Source organism: Oncorhynchus gorbuscha, linkage group LG01 (assembly GCF_021184085.1).
Source record: "Oncorhynchus gorbuscha isolate QuinsamMale2020 ecotype Even-year linkage group LG01, OgorEven_v1.0, whole genome shotgun sequence".
Lineage (NCBI taxonomy): Eukaryota > Metazoa > Chordata > Actinopteri > Salmoniformes > Salmonidae > Oncorhynchus > Oncorhynchus gorbuscha.
The window spans coordinates 15,962,362-15,988,466 of record NC_060173.1 but is presented as its reverse complement, the minus strand read 5'-3'; the positions used below and the strand labels follow the sequence as shown (position 1 = coordinate 15,988,466).

Below are 26,105 nucleotides of genomic sequence, written 5' to 3'. Positions count from 1 at the left end.
GACAGACAGACAGACAGACAGACAGACAGACAGACAGAGCAGCCAGTCACCTACCTGGATGAGGTCAAACAGTACAAGAGGAAGCATGTCGTCGATGGTGGCCATGTCTTTAGTGAACCTGTTCATGATCCGACCTACAGGGCAGAAAAACACACACATGGAATTGACTGCTGCTGAAAGTTAGAGGCATCGACTGGTGGCGGTCGTACTGACTAATGTACAGGCTGTGAGATTACACAGACAATTGACTGATAAATTAGACATGTATCCTGTGTTCAGATACAGTACCGGTAGATGCATGTACATATGTATCTCTAGCTGATACATAATCCTTGGTTAAGCCAGGGGTTTCAGCAGTGGGCCTCACCTGTTTTCATAGTGTTGAGTACAGCCATGGGGGCCCTGAGCACAGCAGTGAGCATCTGTTCATGCAGCCTCTTGGACACGGTCAGTAAGGTGTGGACCAGTGGCAGGCCTCTGAAGAACCCCAGCGCCAGAACGCTCTCCGACGTCGCCACGTAGATGTAGATGATGTAATAGGCGCTGGTTGGCGTGACGATGACTGACTGTTGGACGGCAGGTGACGAGGCGTTGAAGTGTTGTTGGTCTACGTAGTTAGGCGCCGATGGGTTGGCCTCCTCTGTCCAAATCTTCCTGAGAGGGAAAGAAGAGAGTACAATGGTTGCAACAGTATCTCAACCGTGTTTTCTTCTAAATATATATATTTTCAACTGGTCTTTTGTTTGAGTACTTTGCGTTTAGCAGTTTACATGTGATCAGGCTGATTGATCTGAGCTGTTTACATGTACAACACATAACGCATCACCGGGGGCAAACTACCTGCCCTTCAGGACACCTATACCACCTGATGTCACAGGAAGGTCAAAGAGATCATCAACAACCACCCGAGCCACTGCCTGTTCACCCCACTATCATCCAGAAGGCGAGGTCAGTACAGGTGCATCAAAGCAGGGACAGAGAGACTGAAAAACAGCTTCTATCTCAGGCCATTAGACTGTTAAACAGCCATCACTAACATTGAGTGGCTGCTGCCAACATACTGACTCAAATCTCTAGCCACTTTAATAATTAAAAATTGGATGTAATAAATGTATCACTAGCCACTTTAAACAAAGCCACTTTATATAATGTTTACATACCATATATTACTCATCTGATATGTATATATGGTACTCTATACCATCTACTGCATCTTGCATATACTGTTCGGCCATCGTTCATCCATATATTTTTATGTATATATTCTTATTCATTCCTTTACACATGTGTGTATAAGGTAGTTGTTGTGAAATTGTTGGATTACTTGTTCGATTTTACTGCATTGTCGGAACTAAGAAGCACAAGCATTTTGCTACACTCGCACAATGTGATAAAAACATTTTTTTAAACATCTGCGTATGTGACAAATAAGATTTGATTTGACGTGTTATTAGGCTGATCTAAGCTGTTTACATGTGATCAGGCTGATCTGAGCTGTTTATACGTTATCACGCTGTTCTGAGCTGTTTACACGTGATCAGGCTGATCTGAGCTGTTTACATGTGATCAGGCTGATCTGAGCTGTTTACATGTGATCAGGCTGATCTGAGCTGTTTACATGTGATCAGGCTGATTTGAGCTGTTTACACATGATCAGGCTGATCTGAGCTGTTTACATGTGATCAGGCTGATCTGAGCTGTTTACATGTGATCAGGCTGAGCTGAGCTGTTTACACGTGATCAGAATGATCTGAGCTGTTTACATGTGATCAGACTGATCTGAGCTGTTTACATGTGATCAGGCTGATCTGAGCTGTTTACATGTGATCAGGCTGATCTGAGCTGTTTACATGTGATCAGGCTGAGCTGAGCTGTTTACACGTGATCAGAATGATCTGAGCTGTTTACATGTGATCAGGCTGATCTGAGCTGTTTACATGTTATCAGGCTGATCTGGGTTTCTTTTGGTGGATACTACTTGTTTACCATTGTAGGCTGATCATCTTAGTTCCTTGCGATGAATATTATAGCACATCTGAAAACAAACAAGTACTTACTCTGTGATAAGAAATATCCCCAGGACAGAGCCAGCAACCTACAGCACACAATAAACACAGTTAGACTGAGGGTGGCAACAGCATATGCATTGAAATAATACTGTCAATAAATGCAATTATGACCCAACAGGGACCCTCTAGTCTAGTGCTCCCAGACATCAGTCCACATTCTTGTTTAAGAATCTCGAAAAGTCCAGAAATGCTGGAGTTGAGTTTAGGGATTCTCTAATACAGTATCGTTATGGGTTAATTGTCAGATTCTCCCTAGGAGAGGTGGGTGTAGAGTCAGGCGCAGGAGAGTAAAAATGGCAAGAAGGGCGTTTATTTACAAGTCCATCAAAAGAACAGGCACAGGACCACAACAACAGCCACTAAAAGAAACAGGAATGCAGTCCAGTAGAACACGGAGGAAACCACTCCTCTAACTAAACTAACGTGTAGGAAACAACCCCAAACCAATGACAGATACACAAACAATCCCGCACAAACCGTAGAGGGTAGGATGAGAATAAATACCCCACTGATTAACCTAAACTAGACACCGGGGCGGCAGGTATCCTAGTGGTTAGAGCATTGGACTGGTAACCGAAAGGTTGCAAGTTCAAATCCCTGAGCTGACAAGGTACAAATCTGTCGTTCTGCCCCTAAACAGGCAGTTAACTCACTGTTCCTAGGCCATCATTGTAAATAAGAATTTGTTCCTAACTGACTTAGTTAAATAAAGGTCAAATAGAAATAAAATAAACACAGGTGATCACAAAAAAAGATACGGGATCAGTGGCAGCTAGTAGACCAGTGCCGCCCAAACAGGAAGAGGAGCTGAAGTCATGACATTAATATATAATATTTCCTTTCGTACAGTATTGTTATGGGTTAATATATAATATTTCCTTTAATACAGTATTGTTATGGGTTAATATATAATATTTCCTTTAATACAGTATTGTTATTGGTTAATATATAATATTTCCTCTAAGACAGTACCATAAGGGGTAATATAACATCTTTCCTCTAAGACAGTACCATAAGGGGTAATATAACATCTTTCCTCTAAGACAGTACCATAAGGGGTAATATAACATCTTTCCTCTAAGACAGTACCATAAGGGGTAATATAACATCTTTCCTCTAATACAGTACCATAGGGGGTAATATAACATCTTTCCTCTAATACAGTACCATAAGGGGTAATATAACATCTTTCCTCTAATACAGTACCATAAGGGGTAATATAACATCTGTCCTCTAATACAGTACCATAAGGGGTAATATAACATCTTTCCTCTAATACAGTACCATAAGGGGTAATATAACATCTGTCCTCTAATACAGTACCATAAGGGGTAATATAACATCTTTCCTCTAAGACGGTACCATAAGGGGTAATATAACATCTTTCCTCTAAGACGGTACCATAAGGGGTAATATAACATCTTTCCTCTAAGACGGTACCATAAGGGGTAATATAACATCTTTCCTCTAAGACAGTACCATAAGGGGTAATATAACATCTTTCCTCTAAGACGGTACCATAAGGGGTAATATAACATCTTTCCTCTAAGACAGTACCATAAGGGGTAATATAACATCTTTCCTTTCCTTAACTGACTGACTATCAGTGACTGAAATAACAAGAGAAAAACTGCTGATGCACAACCACATTTTGAAATGCACCTTGTGTATTCTACTATTCTAACTCACAACATTAAGTTAAGACCCAGACTGAGTTCCACCCTAAAAGAAAAAAATATTGATCCGAGGGCCTTGAAAAGCGGGGCCACAGACCACATGTGGCTCGCGGGCAGCCAGTTGCCTATCCTTGCTCTACAGTATCTCCGAGTCAGGGATCATCTAAAGCTATCATTACCTCGAGAGCGAAGATGAGGAAGATAAAGATGAGGACGTAGACCAGGTTTCTGTTGGTGAAGATGTAACGCAGATAGGTGTTCCACGACGTCGTCTCAAACACGTTCTCACGCTCGTCTGCAAAGCATTGCTACAAACAGACAAAAGAGATACGTCAAATTAAATACTGAAGCCTAGCTGTCTTTGTGTTTTGTCTTCAAACGTTTATGTTCAAACTTTACTTTGGAAAAGGTGGTTCAAACACTGGTGAACATTCTATGACGTCCCTTTGGCAACTCCTTGATCCTAAACCATAACCTCCATGTGCTCTTAAAGACCTGCAGCTACAGGAGAAAACGTCCAAGCTGCTGCCTTCACTGAACCTACCTCCATGTCCTCCTCATCCACATCCTCACTGATGTCATAGACACTATCTTTGGACAGGCGTCGTGCGTAGATGTCCAGCTCAGAGGCCAGCTCGCACTGAGGCGTGACGGACAGCTTCTTCCTGAAGGATGTCTGGAGCTGCTCCCTCCTGCCCTGCCCCTGTGCGTTGGTGATGAACTGCAGCACAGACTGGCGCCGCTGCCCGCTCAGGTGCTGCAGACCGTCGTGGTACAGGTTCCCCCGGGGCAGCGACTCTTCCACCTATAATCAAATCAAATTCAAATTCGATTTTTTTGTATATATTTTGCCTTTATTTAACCAGGTAAGTCATTGAGAACACATTCTCATTAACAATGACCTGAGTTTATTTGTCATTTGTACAGGATACAGCAAAGTAGTGTAAACACGTTTACATACAAGCTCTCGTGTCAAACAGTGTAACAGCTATAAAACACAATAAGACCAACTTCAATTATCACGTGCCCCGAATTCAACAGGTGTAGACTTTACAGTGAAGTGCTTACTTACGAGCCCCTAACCAATAATGCAGAGTTAAAAAGTAAGCCACAATTTCTATACAATAAAGAGGCTGTATACAAAGAGTACCAGTACCAAGTCAATGTGCCGGGGTACGAGGTAGTAGAGATAATGAAGGTAATACAGTATGTATGCATGGGTAGGGGTACAAGTGACTAGGCAATCAGGATATATAATAAACAGAGTAGCAGCAGCGTATGTGAAGTGTGAAAGTGTGTCTATGTGTGAGTGTGCATGTGTGTGGTGTAATGACGTTGCCCTCTTTGGGTGTGGCGAGCCCCATCCCCCTCTCCCTGCCTCCCCCTTTCCTCCTTCAACTAGGCTGCTGTGGTCAGAGAGACGTCGTAAATTCCTGAGGATCTCCTCATGGGCACACAGTATAGAGAGAGTACATTTTCACAGAGAACAGGGGAATGTCTTCCACCTCACAGAACTCGAGGTCCGAACAAATTTCATGTTCCGGAGAAAGTATAGAAGATCGGTCAAGAATCCAGCTACGAACTGGTCCATTTGTTACAACTTGGGGAAGCTCATGGGAGACGGTGTGGCCACATTACCATAACGCTGTTTATATAATCTAATTGTTGTATAAGATGAATGAGTGGGTATGATACTGTTTACACAATTTTACAGTGATTTTGGACTGTTTAATGAAGAAAAACTAACAAAGGAAATTGGAGTTAACTAAATCAGAGGACCGCCCCTGAGCCCAGTTAGGGTCAAGCATCCTGAGACAGAGCTTTTCTGCAATTCCTAATAAAACCCAACTTTGAGAAATTATCACCAGACCATGTTTTTCTCCATTAGGAGAGGACAAAGGTTGTAGACCATTGCTGAATCTTTTAAACATACCACGTGGTTAAACTCTTAGACTATCGATACCGACAGAATAAGAACAAGTCTTTGATTTTAATTACTGGTCTGCAGCAGGGAATTCAGTATCATTGAACGCGAAGAATGACAACCGCCGAAACATCCATTCTATAACAATCCCCTTTAACCAATAACTATCCCCTCTATCCAATAACTATAACTATCCTCTCTAACCGAGAGAGAGAGAGAGAGAGAGAGAGAGAGAGAGAGAGAGAGAGAGAGAGAGAGAGAGAGAGAGAGAGGACGAAACTCTCCAAAAGAAACAAACTTTTCACCAGCGATCAAGACGACACACTGAGCGTAAATATATATATTGATTGCAATTGTTTCCGAGTGAGTAAGCGTTCATGTGCAAAGGATTAGCATTTCAATTGTTATAATTATCACTCTGTAGCGACTTCTTAGTCGACCCCCACTTCCCCTTTTGTCTAACAAGCCGCCATGCCTGTTTAGCCCACTAGGGCACATTCTCCTATCATTTCTTGTAACCACATTTACCTTGTTTGTTTATGCATTTCTGTGAATTACTTAGTTAGTAATAAATTAATGATTTAAGACAATTGATGTATGGATGACTCATAGTGAAGACTGGGTTCGTGCAGATAACCAACAATTTCCGATGTTTGGAATTTCTTTTATTTTATTTTTTTATTTCACCTTTATTTAACCAGGTAGGCTAGTTGAGAACAAGTTCTCATTTGCAACTGCGACCTGTCCAAGATAAAGCATAACAGTGTGAACATACAACAGAGTTACACATGGAGTAATCAATTAACAAGTCAATAACACAGTAGAAAAAAAGAAAAAAGGGGAGTCTATATACATTGTGTGCAAAAGGCATGAGGAGGTAGGCGAATAATTACAATATTGCAGATTAACACTGGAGTGATAAATGATCAGATGGTCATGTACAGGTAGAGATATTGGTATGCAAAAGACCAGAAAAGTAAATAAATAAAAACAGTATGGGGATGAGGTAGGTAAAAATGGGTGGGCTATTTGCGATAGACTATGTACAGCTGCAGCGATCGGTAAGCTGCTCAGATAGCAGATGTTTGAAGTTGGTGAGGGAGATAAAAGTCTCCAACGATTTTTGCAATTTGTTCCAGTCACAGGCAGCAGAGAACTGGAACGAAAGGTGGCCAAATGAGGTGTTGGCTTTGGGGAATGTTGGTGTTGGCTTTAGGGAATGAGACTAACATGAGGTAAAGTAAATAATTCATTAATTCGAAGACTAATTGATCAGATAAAATATCTGAAAAGTTATTTTAGGAAATGATAACTTTGTAATCTGAATATTTTTCCTTGGTGCCCCGACTTCCTAGTTAATTACAATTACATGATTAATCAGTTGATCGCATAATACTAATTACAGAGAATCTTTGATAAAAACTAAAAGTCTTCAATTTAATGATAGTAAAGACACGACAGTGGTGTCAAGATGCATGTTCGTGAGCGTATGTGTTTTGTGTGTGTGTTGGAGTGTCAGTATAGCATGTGTGAGTGTGTGAGGGCAGTGTGGAGTGTGGATCTGTAGGGGCAGTATTCAAATTGGAGTGGGTCCAGGGTTTCTGGGATGATGGTGTTGATGTGAGCCTTGACCAGCCTTTCAAAGCATTTCATGGCTACAGATGTGAGGGCCACAGGCGGTAGTCATTTAGTCAGATTACCTTGGTGTTCTTAGGCACAGGGACTATGATGATTTACTTAAAACATGTAGGTTTTAGAGACTGGTCAGATAGTGGTTGAAAATGTCAGTGAACACACTTGCCAGTGCATGCTCCAAGCACACATCCTGGTAATCTATCTGGCGCTGCGGCCTTGTGAATGTTAACCTACTCAAAGGTCTTACTCACATCGGCTATGGAGAGTGTGATCACACAGACATCCAGAACAGTTGGTGCTCTCATGCATGTTTCAGTGTTGCTTTCATCGAAGTGAGCATAGAAGGCATTTAGCTCGTCTGGTAGGCTTGCATCACTGGGCAGTTCTGGGCTGGGTTTCCCTTTGTAATCCGTGATAGTTTGCAAGCCCTACCATATACGATGAGAATCAGAGCCCTTGTAGTAAGATTCGGTCTTAGTCCTGTATTGATGCTTTGCCTGTTTGATGGTTTGCCTCTGACGAGGAGGAGTAGTAAGGATCGGAGGACCAATGAGCAGCGTCGTACGTGTTCATGCTCTTCATTAAAACAAGCACGTGAAACGACACGTGAAATAACCAACTGAAACAGTGAAATAACCAACTGAAACAGTTCCGTGTGGAACACACAGACACAGAAAATAAACACCCACAAAACACAAGTGGGAAAAGGCTACCTAAGTATGATTCTCAATCAGAGACAACTAACGTCACCTGCCTCTGATTAAGAACCATACCAGGCCAAACGCAAACACAACATATAAAACGGAACATAGACAAACCCACCCAACTCACGCCGTGACCATACTAAAACAAAGACATAACAAAGGAACTAAGGTCAGAACGTGACACTTAGTGCCAGAATCGGTTTGTGGTGGTAAATAGACAGCTATGAAAAGTACATATGAAATCTTGGTAAATGGTATGGTCTATAGAGCATCTTGAGGTATTCTAACTCAGGCGAGCAGAACCTCGAGACTTCCTTAATATTAGAGATCGCACTCCAGCTGTTGTTAATAAAGAGACACCCTCCTCTGACCTTACCGAACTCTAAGAGCACTATGTAAATAAAAAATAGAAAAGCACCCTCACCTGATCATCCTCGGGCACCACAGAGAACTTCCTCTCCGACAGCTCCCGCACGCCATCCTCGATGGTAGTGGACCCTGGGGTTGGAGCCTGGCTGTTTTGGGGCCCAGTACCGATGAAGGAGAACTTACGTGCCGTTGCTAATGGATTTAAGATAATCGACTGTTTACGTTTCTCCACCACTGTGAGACCGTCGCCCCCGGCGATGGTGATGCCTTGAGGTCCAGTGTTGCCGTTGATGACCGAAGGCGGGGGCTGGCGGAAGGACTGGCGGATGGGCTCGTGGCCACGGAGGACAGCGGATTCGTCGATGGAGACACGTCGGAGGGTCTCGGTGAGGATGGAGCTGCGGCGTTCGGCTTTTATGTTGTCGTAGGCCTCCAGGCCCAGGAGCAGGGAGCTAAAGTCTGGTCTCTTGGCCTGCAGCTGGGAGAAGGAGCCGTAGAAGTAACACACTCCGTTGTGAAGCAGAAGGATCTTGTCTGCTCTCTTCAGGTGGTCCAGCTTACTGGTGACCACGATACGAGTCTTGGAGGACATCAGTTTACACAGACACCTGGCAAGAGAAAATACGTGTATCCTTTGTTTAGTTTATCAACCTTTACTTTAACAGACAGGCATGAAGTGACCTTTGGAAAACATGTAGTTTCCTTGGAACGCGAAGAGATTCACATTGTAAAAAAAGTTTCACATTGCTGTTCAATCATGTGCTTGCCCTCATTTCTGAGAGGAAAGATGCTGATAACACAAATGTCTGAAAATTAGATCAAAGTTCATGAATGTCAGACACAAAGTTACATTTCCGCAAAAAGCCCACACCTCACCACCTAACCCAATTGCTCAATAGGTCGAAGAAAACAAGACCTTGATCTTAACCTTCTCTCTTCACCTTAACCATTTACCCAGCCCATCCCCCACCCTCATCTCCCAGACTCAGCCCATCCCCTAACCTCATCTCCCAGACTCAGCCCATCCCCCACCCTCATCTCTCAGACCCCAGCCCATCCCCCAACCTCATCTCTCAGACTCCAGCCCATCCCCCAACCTCATCTTCCAGACCCCATCCCACCCAGACCCTCATCTCCCAGACCCCAGCCCATCCCCCAACCTCATCTTCCAGACCCCAGCCCATCCCCCAACCTCATCTCCCAGACCCTCGCCCATATGAAAGCTTCAGTGTTGAGCCACAGACAGACCTCTCAAAGATCTCTTTCTCCGTCACAATGTCCAGGTGGGTGAAAGGCGAATCCAACAGGTAGAGGTCAGCATCCTTGTACACGGCTCTGTAAAAGCACACACACACACACACACACACACACACACACACACACACACACACACACACACACACACACACACACACACACACACACACACACACACACACACACACACACACACACACACACAGAGATGCACAAACACAAATATAATTGGAAGATAATTGGAAGTAAGTAATACATCAAACAGGCATCTAATTAGGAAGTCAAGTCCTAGTGGGATTCAATTCAGTTTAAGTGATACATCTGGCCAAACTGGCAGTGATGCTCTCAGTTAAGTGGGAGCAAATGGATAACGGGACAATAAAACCAATAAATAATGCATATGTTCAGAATGTTGGACTAGACATAGAGATTTAATGGTAGTAAAAAAAAGTCTGCAGAAGCACCAGAAATATTAGATCATAAAACACTACAGTTATAGGAGGTGGACTAGATGTCTTCACGGATCCACCCGAACCCGAATACCCGAGACTCGAGCGAGTCTGGGTCCAAAATTCAAACTTTTTGCTCGGCTCCTGGTCAGGTCCTGTTTGATTGTCATCGAGTCTCGGGTCTATGTAGCTACAGCTGATAGACACGAGTGGATCCGACCAGGGTTCTGCATTACTTATAAAGCCCTTTTTACATCAACAGATTTCACAAAGTACATATACAGAAACCCAACTTAAAACCCCAAACAGCAAGCAATGCAGATGTAGAAACATGCCTAGAGCATATGAAGTTTACCCTAATAAAGTTAATTTATTGACTTATAGAAGGCCTAGCCAACATATAAAGGCCTATTCATTAACCGGAAGAGCAAATTGACTGAAAAACATATTTTTTTGGTCACTCGGTCCAATCGGGTCTGTTCTGGGTCTGGTTGTTGTTGGGTCCGTTCAGGTCTGACTTTTTGGACCGGAGAAGACCTCTAAGCTGAACGAACAGTCAGATGAAGTTGATACTAAAAGATTGATACTGTAGTGATCATCTTTTTCATGGGCCATTATGACCAGGAATCACTATACATACACTGTCCCATACATTTAACGAGTCTCAACACTAGTCATGACTTCAAAAAATCAACCACAGTGTTTTGCCGAGTAGATCATAGAATGAGTGACTCAACATATTGTGGGTCTTTTATAATGAACGGGGGAGATTTAATGAATGAATGTTGCCATGGTGACAGACGGTGAAAGGTGCTCGGGGTGAGTGATGCATGCTAAAAGACAGGTATGTGCCTAAAGGTACCTACCTGGCCAGACCTATCCTTGCCCTCTGACCTCCACTAAGGGTCACCCCTCCCTCCATAAGGGACGTCTTGTCTTTCTCCGGCAGCAGGGCCAGATCCTGAGGCGAGAGCAGCAAGGGTTTAGATACATGTTTGAGATGCACACACACAAATCAAAAGCTGAAATATGAAATGTAGGGGAGTAGGGACATCATAGCTCTACTAACTGTAGGGGAGTAGGGACATCATAGCTCTACTAAATGTAGGGGAGTAGGGACATCATAGCTCTACTAAATGTAGGGGAGTAGGAACATCACATCTATACTAAATGTAGGGGAGTAGGGACATCATACCTCTACTAAATGTAGGGGAGTAGGGACATCATAGCTCTACTAAATGTAGGGGAGTAGGGACATCATAGCTCTACTAAATGTAGGGGAGTAGGGACATCATAGCTCTACTAAATGTAGGGGAGTAGGGACATCATAGCTCTACTAAATGTAGGGGAGTAGGGACATCATACCTCTACTAAATGTAGGGGAGTAGGGACATCATAGCTCTACTAACTGTAGGGGAGTAGGGACATCATAGCCCTACTAAATGTAGGGGAGTAGGGACATCATACCTCTACTAAATGTAGGGGAGTAGGGACATCATACCTCTACTAAATGTAGGGGAGTAGGGACATCATAGCCCCTACTAAATGTAGGGGAGTAGGGACATCATACCTCTACTAAATGTAGGGGAGTAGGGACATCATAGCCCTACTAAATGTAGGGGAGTAGGGACATCATAGCTCTACTAAATGTAGGGGAGTAGGGACATCATAGCTCTACTAACTGTAGGGGAGTAGGGACATCATAGCTCTACTAACTGTAGGGGAGTAGGGACATCATAGCTCTACTAACTGTAGGGGAGTAGGGACATCATAGCTCTACTAACTGTAGGGGAGTAGGGACATCATAGCTCTACTAACTGTAGGGGAGTAGGGACATCATAGCTCTACTAAATGTAGGGGAGTAGGGACATCATAGCTCTACTAACTGTAGGGGAGTAGGGACATCATAGCTCTACTAACTGTAGGGGAGTAGGGACATCATAGCTCTACTAACTGTAGGGGAGTAGGGACATCATAGCTCTACTAAATGTAGGGGAGTAGGGACATCATAGCTCTACTAAATGTAGGGGAGTAGGAACATCACATCTATACTAAATGTAGGGGAGTAGGGACATCATAGCCCTACTAAATGTAGGGGAGTAGGGACATCATACCTCTACTAAATGTAGGGGAGTAGGGACATCATAGCTCTACTAAATGTAGGGGAGTAGGGACATCATAGCTCTACTAAATGTAGGGGAGTAGGGACATCATAGCTCTACTAAATGTAGGGGAGTAGAGACATCATAGCTCTACTAAATGTAGGGGAGTAGGGACATCATAGCTCTACTAAATGTAGGGGAGTAGGGACATCATAGCCCTACTAAATGTAGGGGAGTAGGGACATCGTAGCTCCACTAAATGTAGGGGAGTAGGGACATCGTAGCTCCACTAAATGTAGGGGAGTAGGGACATCATAGCTCTACTAAATGTAGGGGAGTAGGGACATCGTAGCTCCACTAAATGTAGGGGAGTAGGGACATGTGACGACCCTCCCACTCTGTCTGCCGTATTCTGTCTTTGTTCTTGTTTTCTTATTAGGATGCCGGTGGGCGGAGTTGAGAGGGTCGTCAGCTACATGGGAAACACCTGGGCCAGGTGTCTCCCAGGATAAATAGACCTCTTCCACATTCATGGAGGAGACTCTCTCCATGCAGACACCCGTTGTAGATTGTGTTGTGGTTCTTGGTGGCCGTTTGTTTGTTTGCTTTGGCACCTTTCATCACCCTGCATTATCACATTCATGCATGCAAAACACTCACTTACACTACTGATTACTGATTACACACACCATTGTATATTATACTTAGTTACTTCTTTAATAAATATAGATTTTGCTACTCCTTATCTCCACGTTGTCTCCCTTTGTTACGGGCTTTGAGCCGGTTCGTGACAAGTTTTGATAAAATCAGAAACATCCCTCTTTAATCTAGGCCAAAAGAAATGTCTTAATATGCGATTGTAGGTTTTCCTCACCCCCATATGTCCAGCAACGTCACTGTGAGAAGTTTCCAACACCAACTCACGAAGCTTAACTGGTACAACAACCTGACTAATTGCCTCCCCCAGAAAAACACTATCATGAGACACCCACTTTCTCATCAGGACATCCTCTTGGAGAAAATAGCCATGGGCGACATCTCCCAACTGTTCTATAGGCACAATTTGATCACGCAACTCTTCCAACGTGGGGTCATCCCGTTGAGCATTGATTAGATCTGAGCGGGTTACAGATAACGGGATAACAGGGAAAACAGTGACATACTTTGTATTATTATCATTAGTCGGCGCAGTGACTAGTTCGCCACGGCTCATAGAACGTGTCACTGCACACGCAGAGAACACCTCTGGGAAACTCTGTACACTCTCATCAGGAATCCCAACAAATGACGGCTTAGTGGAAACCACTAGAGATGGAAACACAACTGGCCATACCCGCTCACCTGCTAAGTTATTCCCAAGGATAACGTCGATACCCTCAATAGGCAATGAAGGACGCACCCCCACAACAACTTCACCCTTCACCAGCCCACAATCCAACATCAGTTTATGCAATGGAACTGACAGAGTGTTCAAACCTATTCCCTAATTAGAACACTATTCCCCGAATCAGTCTCAGCAGAAAAGGGTAACACAGACTCCAACACAAATGATTCAGAGGCACCTGTGTCTCTCAGGATCTTCACTGGCACTAGGTCTTTACTTCCTAACATAGACACAAAACCTTCTGTAATGAAAGGTAAATAGTCTGGATCAATATGGACTTTCACATTCTCCTGGGCCTGAGGAAATGAGTCAAGAATGAACTGATGTGGAACAGGTGCAGCTAACGCAGCAGGCTTAGATTTAGCGTAAGCACCCTTTGACCTGAGAAGTGGACATTCGTTTTTCCAATGACCTGAACCTTGACAGTAGTGACACTCCTGCCCAAAGTCAGCCTTACCATGGGAGTCAGGTTCAACCCTAGTTGAATAGAACTCTGCCCGAGAATCAAAGTATCTCGGTGAGCGAAGCCCAAATCTATCCGAACACCCCCACTCTTTCCGAATACGGGGTTTTGCAAAGACACTTTTGTGAGTCAACACATACTCGTCCGCCAAAACCGCAGCTTCAGCAACATTCTTTACTTTCTGTTCATTAATATAAGTGGCAATACGATCAGGAATTGTGTCCTTAAATTGCTCTAACATAATCAGATCACACAGCCCTTGAAAGTCACAACTGCAGAGGCAGAACACCAGCGATTAAACTGTAAAGATAACTGTCGCGCAAACTCAACATGAGTCTGGTTATCGTCCCTTTTTAAAGTTCTAAATCGTTGGCGGTAAGCCTCAGGGACCAATTCATAAATCTGTAACACAGCTGTTTTAACTTTATCATAACTGGCACTGTCGTGTACACTAAGAGCTGAATATGCTTCCTGCGCTTTACCAGTCAGCACACACTGCAACATTAAAGTGCGGTCAGAATCAGGCCAACTCCTAGCGTCAGCAACCCGCTCAAACAACGAAAAGAATGTCTCGGGGTCCCTTTCATTAAACCGAGGCAATAACCGCAAGTTCCCAACAATATCAAATGTCTCTGGGGCACGACCAAAAGCGGAACTACCCCTAGGTAAATCTGGGTGACCTTCCCAAAACAAACTCTCCCCTGAGATCTTTCCTTCCCTAACCAACTCTATACGTTCTTGTTGCAACTTGATTTTAGCACGCTCCATATCTTGTTTAAATGCCAATTCCTTTTCATATTTCACACGATCATGCTCTAGCTTCTCACGATCATGCTCTAGCTTCTCACGATCATGCTCTAGCTGTAACAAAAGCAGTTCTTTCTGCTGTTCAAAAAGAAGGCTACTAGGACTAACCGATGGAATGGCCATTGTAACGTTATGGGGAGACAACAAATCCTCAGCAGAGGCTGGCCCGGTGGTAACTTCAAGAATACCACTCTCCATCAGATTGGCTTTCAATATCAACCTAATAGAATTCTTTAGACGTTTATCACTAATCTCAACCTTGTAGTGTTCCGCGACCTTCAACAGCTGTTCTTTAGTACCTAAATCTAACAATTCCTCTGATGGAGAGCGAATGAACTTATCTACATAAGACGCCATAATCACACAAAAAACAATTCTCGCTCTTCCCTTCTGCTGAGCACACCAGAACACAACCCGAGAATTGACAATCACCCTGAGCACCACAGAAGAGAGATGAGATATGGAGCTTCCCCAAAACCTACAATAACTCAACCCTAGTCTTCGTGCAGATTTGCGGTGGGAATTTACGCACTGTAGCCCGCTGGCAAGGAAATAGAACTCCCCAGCATGCTGGCAAATTCCACCAAGCCACGGATGTGCCCCCGAGACAACTGCTCAGTCCACAGACACCACACAAAAATAACAAACATTAACCATGCCCAACATATTCCAAAAATGAAACACGTCGCTAAACCTATCAGGGGAAAAAGGCTATAGCTCCGGGTAGCAAGTTCCACTACCCTACCCAAATCTCCCACCGAGGTACACAGCAGATTACTCACTTCAGACTGACGTCCCAACAGAAAGTAGAACAAGAGTTCAGGCTAGGCAGGGCCTGGAAACTAACCATTATACTCTCTCCAACATAGCACACAAACCAAACAAAAAAGGCAACCAATACTGGGCCGATCACACTCAAACACCATATTCAATCCAAACACGTACCTCCACGGTCTCCCAAACCAATAGTTCAAAGATCCCGGACGAGCCCCCACTTGTCACGAACCGGCTCAAAGCCCGTAACAAAGGGAGACAACGTGGAGATAAGGAGTAGCAAAATCTATATTTATTAAAGAAGTAACTAAGTATAATATACAATGGTGTGTGTAATCAGTAATCAGTAGTGTAAGTGAGTGTTTTGCATGCATGAATGTGATAATGCAGGGTGATGAAAGGTGCCAAAGCAAACAAACAAACGGCCACCAAGAACCACAACACAATCTACAACGGGTGTCTGCATGGAGAGAGTCTCCTCCATGAATGTGGAAGAGGTCTATTTATCCTGGGAGACACCTGGCCCAGGTGTTTCCCATGTAGCTGACGACCCTCTCAACTCCGCCCACCGGCATCCTAATAAGAAAACAAGAACAAAGACAGAATACGGCAGACAGAGTGGGAGGGTCGTCACAGACATCGTAGCTCTACTAAATGTAGGGGAGTAGGGACATCGTAGCTCCACTAAATGTAGGGGAGTAGGGACATCGTAGCTCTACTAAATGTAGGGGAGTAGGGACATCGTAGCTCCACTAAATGTAGGGGAGTAGGGACATCATAGCCCTACTAAATGTAGGGGAGTAGGGACATCGTAGCTCCACTAAATGTAGGGGAGTAGGGACATCGTAGCTCCACTAAATGTAGGGGAGTAGGGACATCATAGCTCTACTAAATGTAGGGGAGTAGGGACATCGTAGCTCCACTAAATGTAGGGGAGTAGGGACATCGTAGCTCTACTAAATGTAGGGGAGTAGGGACATCGTAGCTCTACTAAATGTAGGGGAGTAGGGACATCGTAGCTCCACTAAATGTAGGGGAGTAGGGACATCGTAGCTCTACTAAATGTAGGGGAGTAGGGACATCGTAGCTCCACTAAATGTAGGGGAGTAGGGACATCGTAGCTCCACTAAATGTAGGGGAGTAGGGACATCGTAGCTCTACTAAATGTAGGGGAGTAGAGACATCATAGCTCTACTAAATGTAGGGGAGTAGGGACATCGTAGCTCCACTAAATGTAGGGGAGTAGGGACATCGTAGCTCCACTAAATGTAGGGGAGTAGGGACATCATAGCTCTACTAAATGTAGGGGAGTAGGGACATCGTAGCTCTACTAAATGTAGGGGAGTAGGGACATCATAGCTGTACTAAATGTAGGGGAGTAGGGACATCATAGCTCTACTAAACGTAGGGGAGTAGGGACATCATAGCCCTACTAAATGTAGGGGAGTAGGGACATGATAGCCCTACTAAATGTAGGGGAGTAGGAACATCATACCTCTACTAAATGTAGGGGAGTAGGGACATCGCAGCTCTACTAAATGTAGGGGAGTAGGGACATCGTAGCTGTACTAAATGTAGGGGAGTAGGGACATCATAGCTCTACTAAATGTAGGGGAGTAGGGACATCATAGCCCTACTGAACGTAGGGGAGTAGGGACATCATACCTCTACTAAATGTAGGGGAGTAGGGACATCGTAGCTCCACTAAATGTAGGGGAGTAGGGACATCGTAGCTCCACTAAATGTAGGGGAGTAGGGACATCATAGCTCTACTAAATGTAGGGGAGTAGAGACATCATAGCCCTACTAAATGTAGGGGAGTAGAGACATCATAGCCCTACTAAATGTAGGGGAGTAGAGACATCATAGCCCTACTAAATGTAGGGGAGTAGAGACATCATACCTCTACTAAATGTAGGGGAGTAGGGACATCATAGCTCTACTAAATGTAGGGGAGTAGGGACATCATAGCTCTACTAAATGTAGGGGAGTAGGGACATCATAGCTGTACTAAATGTAGGGGAGTAGGGACATCATACCTCTACTAAATGTAGGGGAGTAGGGACATCATAGCTCTGCTAAATGTAGGGGAGTAGGGACATCATAGCTCTACTAAATGTAGGGGAGTAGGGACATCATAGCTGTACTAAATGTAGGGGAGTAGGGACATCATACCTCTACTAAATGTAGGGGAGTAGGGACATCATAGCCCTACTAAATGTAGGGGAGTAGGGACATCATAGCCCTACTAAATGTAGGGGAGTAGAGACATCATAGCCCTACTAAATGTAGGGGAGTAGGAACATCATACCTCTACTAAATGTAGGGGAGTAGGGACATCATAGCTCTACTAAATGTAGGGGAGTAGGGACATCATAGCTCTGCTAAATGTAGGGGAGTAGGGACATCATAGCTCTACTAAATGTAGGGGAGTAGGGACATCATAGCCCTACTAAATGTAGGGGAGTAGGGACATCATACCTCTACTAAATGTAGGGGAGTAGGGACATCATAGCTCTACTAAATGTAGGGGAGTAGGGACATCATAGCTCTACTAAATGTAGGGGAGTAGGGACATCATACCTCTACTAAATGTAGGGGAGTAGGGACATCATAGCTCTACTAAATGTAGGGGAGTAGGGACATCATAGCTGTACTAAATGTAGGGGAGTAGGGACATCATAGCTCTACTAAATGTAGGGGAGTAGGGACATCATAGCTCTACTAAATGTAGGGGAGTAGGGACATCATAGCTCTACTAAATGTAGGGGAGTAGGGACATCATAGCTCTACTAAATGTAGGGGAGTAGGGACATCATACCTCTACTAAATGTAGGGGAGTAGGGACATCATAGCTCTACTAAATGTAGGGGAGTAGGGACATCATAGCTGTACTAAATGTAGGGGAGTAGGGACATCATAGCTCTACTAAATGTAGGGGAGTAGGGACATCATAGCTCTACTAAATGTAGGGGAGTAGGGACATCATAGCTGTACTAAATGTAGGGGAGTAGAGACATCATAGCTCTACTAAATGTAGGGGAGTAGGGACATCATAGCTCTGCTAAATGTAGGGGAGTAGGGACATCATAGCTCTACTAAATGTAGGGGAGTAGAGACATCATAGCTCTGCTAAATGTAGGGGAGTAGGGACATCATAGCTCTGCTAAATGTAGGGGAGTAGAGACATCATAGCTCTGCTAAATGTAGGGGAGTAGGGACATCATAGCTCTACTAAATGTAGGGGAGTAGAGACATCATAGCTCTGCTAAATGTAGGGGAGTAGGGACATCATAGCTCTACTAAATGTAGGGGAGTAGAGACATCATAGCTCTGCTAAATGTAGGGGAGTAGGGACATCATAGCTCTACTAAATGTAGGGGAGTAGGGACATCATAGCTGTACTAAATGTAGGGGAGTAGGGACATCATACCTCTACTAAATGTAGGGGAGTAGGGACATCATAGCCCTACTAAATGTAGGGGAGTAGGGACATCATAGCCCTACTAAATGTAGGGGAGTAGAGACATCATAGCTCTACTAAATGTAGGGGAGTAGGGACATCATAGCTCTACTAAATGTAGGGGAGTAGGGACATCATAGCTCTGCTAAATGTAGGGGAGTAGGGACATCATAGCTCTACTAAATGTAGGGGAGTAGGGACATCATAGCTCTACTAAATGTAGGGGAGTAGGGACATCATAGCTCTACTAAATGTAGGGGAGTAGGGACATCATAGCTCTACTAAATGTAGGGGAGTAGGGACATCATACATCTACTAAATGTAGGGGAGTAGGGACATCATAGCTCTACTAAATGTAGGGGAGTAGGAACATCACATCTATACTAAATGTAGGGGAGTAGGAACATCACATCTATACTAAATGTAGGGGAGTAGGGACATCATAGCTCTACTAAATGTAGGGGAGTAGGGACATCATAGCTCTACTAAATGTAGGGGAGTAGGGACATCATAGCTCTACTAAATGTAGGGGAGTAGGGACATCATACCTCTACTAAATGTAGGGGAGTAGGGACATCATAGCTCTACTAAATGTAGGGGAGTAGGGACATCATAGCTCTACTAAATGTAGGGGAGTAGGGACATCATAGCTCTACTAAATGTAGGGGAGTAGGAACATCACATCTATACTAAATGTAGGGGAGTAGGGACATCATAGCCCTACTAAATGTAGGGGAGTAGGGACATCATAGCCCTACTAAATGTAGGGGAGTAGGAACATCACATCTATACTAAATGTAGGGGAGTAGGGACATCATAGCTCTACTAAATGTAGGGGAGTAGGGACATCATAGCTCTACTAAATGTAGGGGAGTAGGAACATCACATCTATACTAAATGTAGGGGAGTAGGGACATCATAGCCCTACTAAATGTAGGGGAGTAGGGACATCATAGCCCTACTAAATGTAGGGGAGTAGGGACATCATAGCTCTACTAAATGTAGGGGAGTAGGGACATCATAGCTCTACTAAATGTAGGGGAGTAGGAACATCACATCTATACTAAAAGTAGGGGAGTAGGGACATCATAGCTCTACTAAATGTAGGGGAGTAGGAACATCACATCTATACTAAATGTAGGGGAGTAGGAACATCACATCTATACTAAATGTAGGGGAGTAGGGACATCATAGCTCTACTAAATGTAGGGGAGTAGGAACATCACATCTATACTAAATGTAGGGGAGTAGGAACATCACATCTATACTAAATGTAGGGGAGTAGGGACATCATAGCTCCACTAAACGTGTTGAGGAAAACAAAATCAAAAGTTCAATACCTTATTGTTTACATCTGTGTTAACAGACATAACAGACTGAGATGGCAGCTAAAGAAATCTATGACTTCTGAAAAAAGTTTGACAACAAACTGGGCAAAGACTCAATTCAACGTCCCCTAGTTTTTCTGTCCAGTGTTTAAATGGGAAATTAAATTAACCTGTTGAAAATGTACAACTTGTTGAGTTTGGCAAATCCAATTCCTTTTCCACATTGGGATACAGCCGCAGCGTATTTAAAAAAGCTATTTACAGTATAAGTACCAAGCTGAATTTCAAAAGTTTGATTTCAAAAGTCTAATAGCACCACATCAAAAATACTAAACCAGAAACACTGAAACACTGAAAGGAGTATGAAAAACGATCACAGCTGAGGATAAATTCATTATTAACTATTTCAAACACAAACGTCTGACACACATGTACAGCAACATGTAAAATAATGAATGGAGTCAGACAGTGATGGAACACAGTCTACCATCATAAAACCGCCTACCTTTTTTAATGCTACTTCCGCTGTCCAAAAGGAAGGCATTGGGAATTAAGTTAACATGTTGTTTAACAGGTCTTAAAACACAGCAAGTGGAAGAAGGCACCTTGTGTGTCTCATACTGAACAAAGCCACTGCATTCGTTCCAAATGGCACCCTGTTCCCTATATAGTGCCCTTCTTTTTGAACAGTAGCCTGGTCAAAAGTAGTGCACTTTATAGGGAATAGATTGCCATTTGGAACGTGTCCGCTGTTAGGCTGGAGCTGAAACCTACAAGATAACCAAGGGCAAATGTGTCAAATCCATGGGGTTTACAAGACACAGCCCACCAATGGTAGATGTCTGGTCCTGGGACAGGCCACAATAGTCTGCAGCACAATCACAAGCCCTACTAAACACAGTCTGATTCGTCTGGGCACACAGAAACAGGTGTCTCTCATTTCTCTCTGTCTCAGACCACGTACACCAAATTGCTTTTGCCATATTACTCACTTTGAGAGATTTCATATTCATGACTCTTCTAAAGTCGCTCAATTGACAGTGTGGATAAAGGTAGACGTTGCAGTTACATACGAGGGAATGGTCACTATCGTGAGCTGTCAAAGCGATTAAATATGTTCATACAGTAGTGTTTGCTTTAAACACACTCTGATGTTGGTCAAACAGCCATTGTGTAACACACCATCCACTTTATCTGTGGCAAATCATCAATACCCCAGGGCATGAGTGGTGCCAATTGGCCACTCTAATCATTTTCACACCTTCTCAAAAGTCAAAAAGTAAAACCAATGATAAATACTGTATAGTAGCTCTGCTGCCCAGAGTTTTCTGGTCAGGTCATGTAGTCAGGAAAAACTCCTGATCCTAAATATATACAGATACACAGATTGACAATGAGTGCTAGTCTAATCTACATCAATGCCTGTGTCTCTGAGCAAGCTGATATTCCGTCCCAATGACATAATGTGGTGCATCCATGGCAACGGGAGTGTCTGGGACAGTAATCCAGTGACACGACCCCCCTGCTGAGGCAGCACTTTGAACACACTGCCCAAGACTTAACAATGGGGCTCCACAAAGGGATGGGACGGCATTGTGTGTGTGTGTGTGTGTGTGTGTGTGTGTGTGTGTGTGTGTGTGTGTGTGTGTGTGTGTGTGTGTGTGTGTGTGTGTGTGTGTGTGTGTGTGTGTGTGTGTGTGTGTGTGTGTGTGTGTGTGTGTGTGTGTGTGTGTGTGTGTGTGTGTGTGTACAAACTGGAGAAATATGACACATCAACGCCTCACAAAGGCTACTGGGTAGACAGTCAAGTAGAACATATGAGTCAAGGGAGAAGGAGAGAGAATTGGGTTGGGAATGAGAGAGTAGCAACAGAGAAGGGGAGGTTGAGAGAGTAGCAACAGAGCAGGGGAGGTTGAGAGAGTAGCAACAGAACAGGGGAGGTTGAGAGAGTAGCAACAGAACAGGGGAGGTTGAGAGAGTAGCAACAGAATAGGGGAGGTTGAGAGAGTAGCAACAGAACAGGGGAGGTTGAGAGAGTAGCAACAGAACAGGGGAGGTTGAGAGAGTAGCAACAGAACAGGGGAGGTTGAGAGAGTAGCAACAGAACAGGGGAGGTTGAGAGAGTAGCAACAGAACAGGGGAGGTTGAGAGAGTAGCAACAGAACAGGGGAGGTTGAGAGAGTAGCAACAGAACAGGGAGGTTGAGAGAGTAGCAACAGAACAGGGGAGGTTGGGAGAGTAGCAACAGAACAGGGGAGGTTGAGAGAGTAGCAACAGAACAGGGGAGGTTGAGAGAGTAGCAACAGAACAGAGGGAGGTTGAGAGAGTAGCAACAGAACAGGGGAGGTTGAGAGTAGTAACAGAACAGGGGGGGAGGTTGAGAGAGTAGCAACAGAACAGGGGAGGTTGAGAGAGTAGCAACAGAACAGGGGAGGTTGAGAGAGTAGCAACAGAACAGGGGAGGTTGAGAGAGTAGCAACAGAACAGGGGGGGGAGGTTGAGAGAGTAGCAACAGAACAGGGGAGGTTGAGAGAATAGCAACAGAACAGGGGAGGTTGAGAGAGTAGCAACAGAACAGGGGAGGTTGAGAGAGTAGTAACAGAACAGGGGAGGTTGAGAGTAGTAACAGAACAGGGGAGGTTGAGAGACTAGCAACAGAACAGGGGGAAGTTGAGAGAGTAGCAACAGAACAGGGGGAGGTTGAGAGAATAGCAACAGAACAGGGGGAGGTTGAGAGAGTAGCAACAGAACAGGGGGAGGTTGAGAGAGTAGCAACAGAACAGGGGGAGGTTGAGAGAGTAGCAACAGAACAGGGGGAGGTTGAGAGAGTAGCAACAGAACAGGGGGAGGTTGAGAGAGTAGCAACAGAACAGGGGGAGGTAAAAAATAAACAAAGCAAAAGAACAAAGCAAAGACAAAGGAAAGCAGAAAAAGTAAAGAAACATCCGACACAATCACATCAAGGACCAGACCTGAGACCAAAGGAATTCTAATCAAGTTAACAATCAACAAGGTTACATATTTCAGTCCACCGTACCTCCTCCAGCTGACATGCCTTGATGACAGAGGTGTAGCGGAATTCGTCGTAGGTCAGACCAAACAGGATGTTGTCACGGATGGTTCCGGGCATGATCCAGGAGGTCTGGGGGGAGAAGGAGATCCGCCCACTGTGTTTGATCTTCCCCTCTGACGGGACCAGCTCTCCCAGGATCATCATCAGCAGCGAACTCTGGGGGGAGAGACAGAATTAAAGACAACAGACACAGAAAAAAATACAATTTTATCTCTATGGAAGACACACATTAGTGTGTGTGTTAGCTTCCAGATGCAACTTCAGGAGTCTGTTGGGACATTGGGCTGACATTTGTGGACTCCCTTAGTTGAGCATCTCTCTGGTGCCTGACAATGTAAAATAACCCTAACCTAAAGTGTCAGTTTTCACACCATTTGTTTTTGCCTGTCAACAAAAGCAGATCTATAATTTCTAGGAATACTACTTACCAGTTGGCAGGTAAAATATGTCTGTCGCTATCAAAAAACGCATTTAGAAGCCGTTTTTATCCAGAGTCTTCCACTAGCCAACGACTAACATTTTCCACCGGAAATACTTGCTTCTTTGTGTTTCCAGTGGAAAATGTCAATAGTAGGCTAATCGTTGGAATGGAAGACACTATGACATAATGAGATGTGAGAAATATAGGGACTGCAGTTGGCACATTTACAGAAATGTTGATTCATGTACACTGTTCGTGTCAAATCAACCCAAAAAAGTAAACTACAACGGCCCAGACCTCCTCCATCCACCCCAGTGTTCCCTGGCAGACAGTGAGTGGAAGTGGTACCTTCCCAGAGCCGGTGGACCCAGCCACGGCCAGCATCTGTCCCTTCTCCAGGTACAGGCTGATGTTCTTGAGGACAGGAGTAACATATAGGTTGGTGAAGAACAGCCCTACATCACCGTTAGGGTGGCCGTTAGACTTGTTCTCCTGCTTTATCTTCTCAAACAACTCCCCGATACCCTGGAGAGGGGGAGAGAGTTGGGGGAGAAATAGAGAGAGAGGGAGGGAGGAAGAGAGAGAGAGAGGGGGGAGGGGGAGAGAGAGGGTGAGAAAGAAAGAGAGGGTGGAAGAGAGAGAGGGTGAGAAAGAAGAGAGAGGGTGGGAGAGAGAGAGGGTGAGAGAGAGAGAGAGAGAGAGAGAGAGAGAGAGAGAGAGAGAGAGAGAGAGAGAGAGAGAGAGAGAGAGAGAGAGAGAGAGAGAGAGAGAGAGAGAGAGAGAGAGAGAGAGAGAGAGATAGAGGGTGAGAAATAGCTTTACATTACATCAAATGTAAATTTCTCTCATACAATATGACCAGACCAGCTTGTCTGAAAGAGTGAGCTCATGTGTGTAGAACTCTGGTTGTATTAGAAATACTATTTGTGCATAAAGGGGCCAACAGACTAGTGATACAATACTCTGATGATGGCTTTATGCTGAAATGTCTCAGCCATCCAGCTGGGAAAATTAGAAAGATGAGAAAGTATTTTTTGGTCATTTATTTTCAAGATTCCGGGAATCACTGAGAAATAGGAGACTCTTGCGCCCCAAAGAAAAAAGGCCTCAAATGCCAGTATTGGCCCCTAATCCATCAAGATTTCCATAGAAATCAAATCACTGGTGAGAGTTCTGTAGGAGAGAAACAGTGAACCTGATTGGTTTGTTAAATCATTTACCTGGTGACGTTTTATGGGTCAGTGATCTTCTAATGCCAAGGGCTTCCATCACTTCTATAGCTTACACTGCGTCACATTCATATTCAAATGAGCTGACGTACATGCAGTCCACAATAAAGACCAGTCTGACAACTCTGGCCTATTTCCAAAACAACTTTCACAGGAGGAGACGCTGGGATAGCATCCTGGATGTGATAAATGAATGGATTCCTAACCAGATTTTCCCAGCATAGAATAGGTTTAGTATAGTTTACCACCATGCAGCATATAATAGGTTTAGTATAGTTTACCACCATGCAGTATAGAATAGGTTTAGTATAGTTTACCACCATGCAGCATAGAATAGGTTTAGTATAGTTTACCACCATGCAGCATATAATAGGTTTAGTATAGTTTACCACCATGCAGTATAGAATAGGTTTAGTATAGTTTACCACCATGCAGCATAGAATAGGTTTAGTATAGTTTACCACCATGCAGCATAGAATAGGTTTAGTATAGTTTACCACCATGCAGTATAGAATAGGTTTAGTATAGTTTACCACCATGCAGTATAGAATAGGTTTAGTATAGTTTACCACCATGCAGTATAGAATAGGTTTAGTATAGTTTACCACCATGCAGTATAGAATAGGTTTAGTATAGTTTACCACCATGCAGTATAGAATAGGTTTAGTATAGTTTACCACCGTACAGCATAGAATAGGTTTAGTATAGTTTACCACCATGCAGCATAGAATAGGTTTAGTATAGTTTACCACCATGCAGTATAGAATAGGTTTAGTATAGTTTACCACCATGCAGTATAGAATAGGTTTAGTATAGTTTACCACCATGCAGTATAGAATAGGTTTAGTATAGTTTACCACCATGCAGCATAGAATAGGTTTAGTATAGTTTACCACCGTGCAGCATATAATAGGTTTAGTATAGTTTACCACCATGCAGTATAGAATAGGTTTAGTATAGTTTACCACCATGCAGCAT

General features: G+C 43.9%; 1 protein-coding gene across 1 annotated transcript in view; it reads right to left on the bottom strand.

Annotated features, from left to right (window-relative positions):
* Positions 1–26,105, bottom strand: part of cftr (CF transmembrane conductance regulator) — an 81,007-nt gene that overhangs the window by 31,241 nt on the left and 23,661 nt on the right. The window contains exons 11-20 of the mRNA XM_046345846.1: positions 24,247–24,423; positions 23,442–23,633; positions 10,950–11,044; positions 9,626–9,712; positions 8,433–8,985; positions 4,290–4,550; positions 3,925–4,053; positions 2,058–2,095; positions 368–654; positions 55–134 (exon numbers count right to left, since the gene is read on the bottom strand). Coding sequence (XP_046201802.1) covers positions 55–134; positions 368–654; positions 2,058–2,095; positions 3,925–4,053; positions 4,290–4,550; positions 8,433–8,985; positions 9,626–9,712; positions 10,950–11,044; positions 23,442–23,633; positions 24,247–24,423 — 1,899 coding nt within the window. The remainder of the gene's footprint in view (positions 1–54; positions 135–367; positions 655–2,057; positions 2,096–3,924; positions 4,054–4,289; positions 4,551–8,432; positions 8,986–9,625; positions 9,713–10,949; positions 11,045–23,441; positions 23,634–24,246; positions 24,424–26,105) is intronic.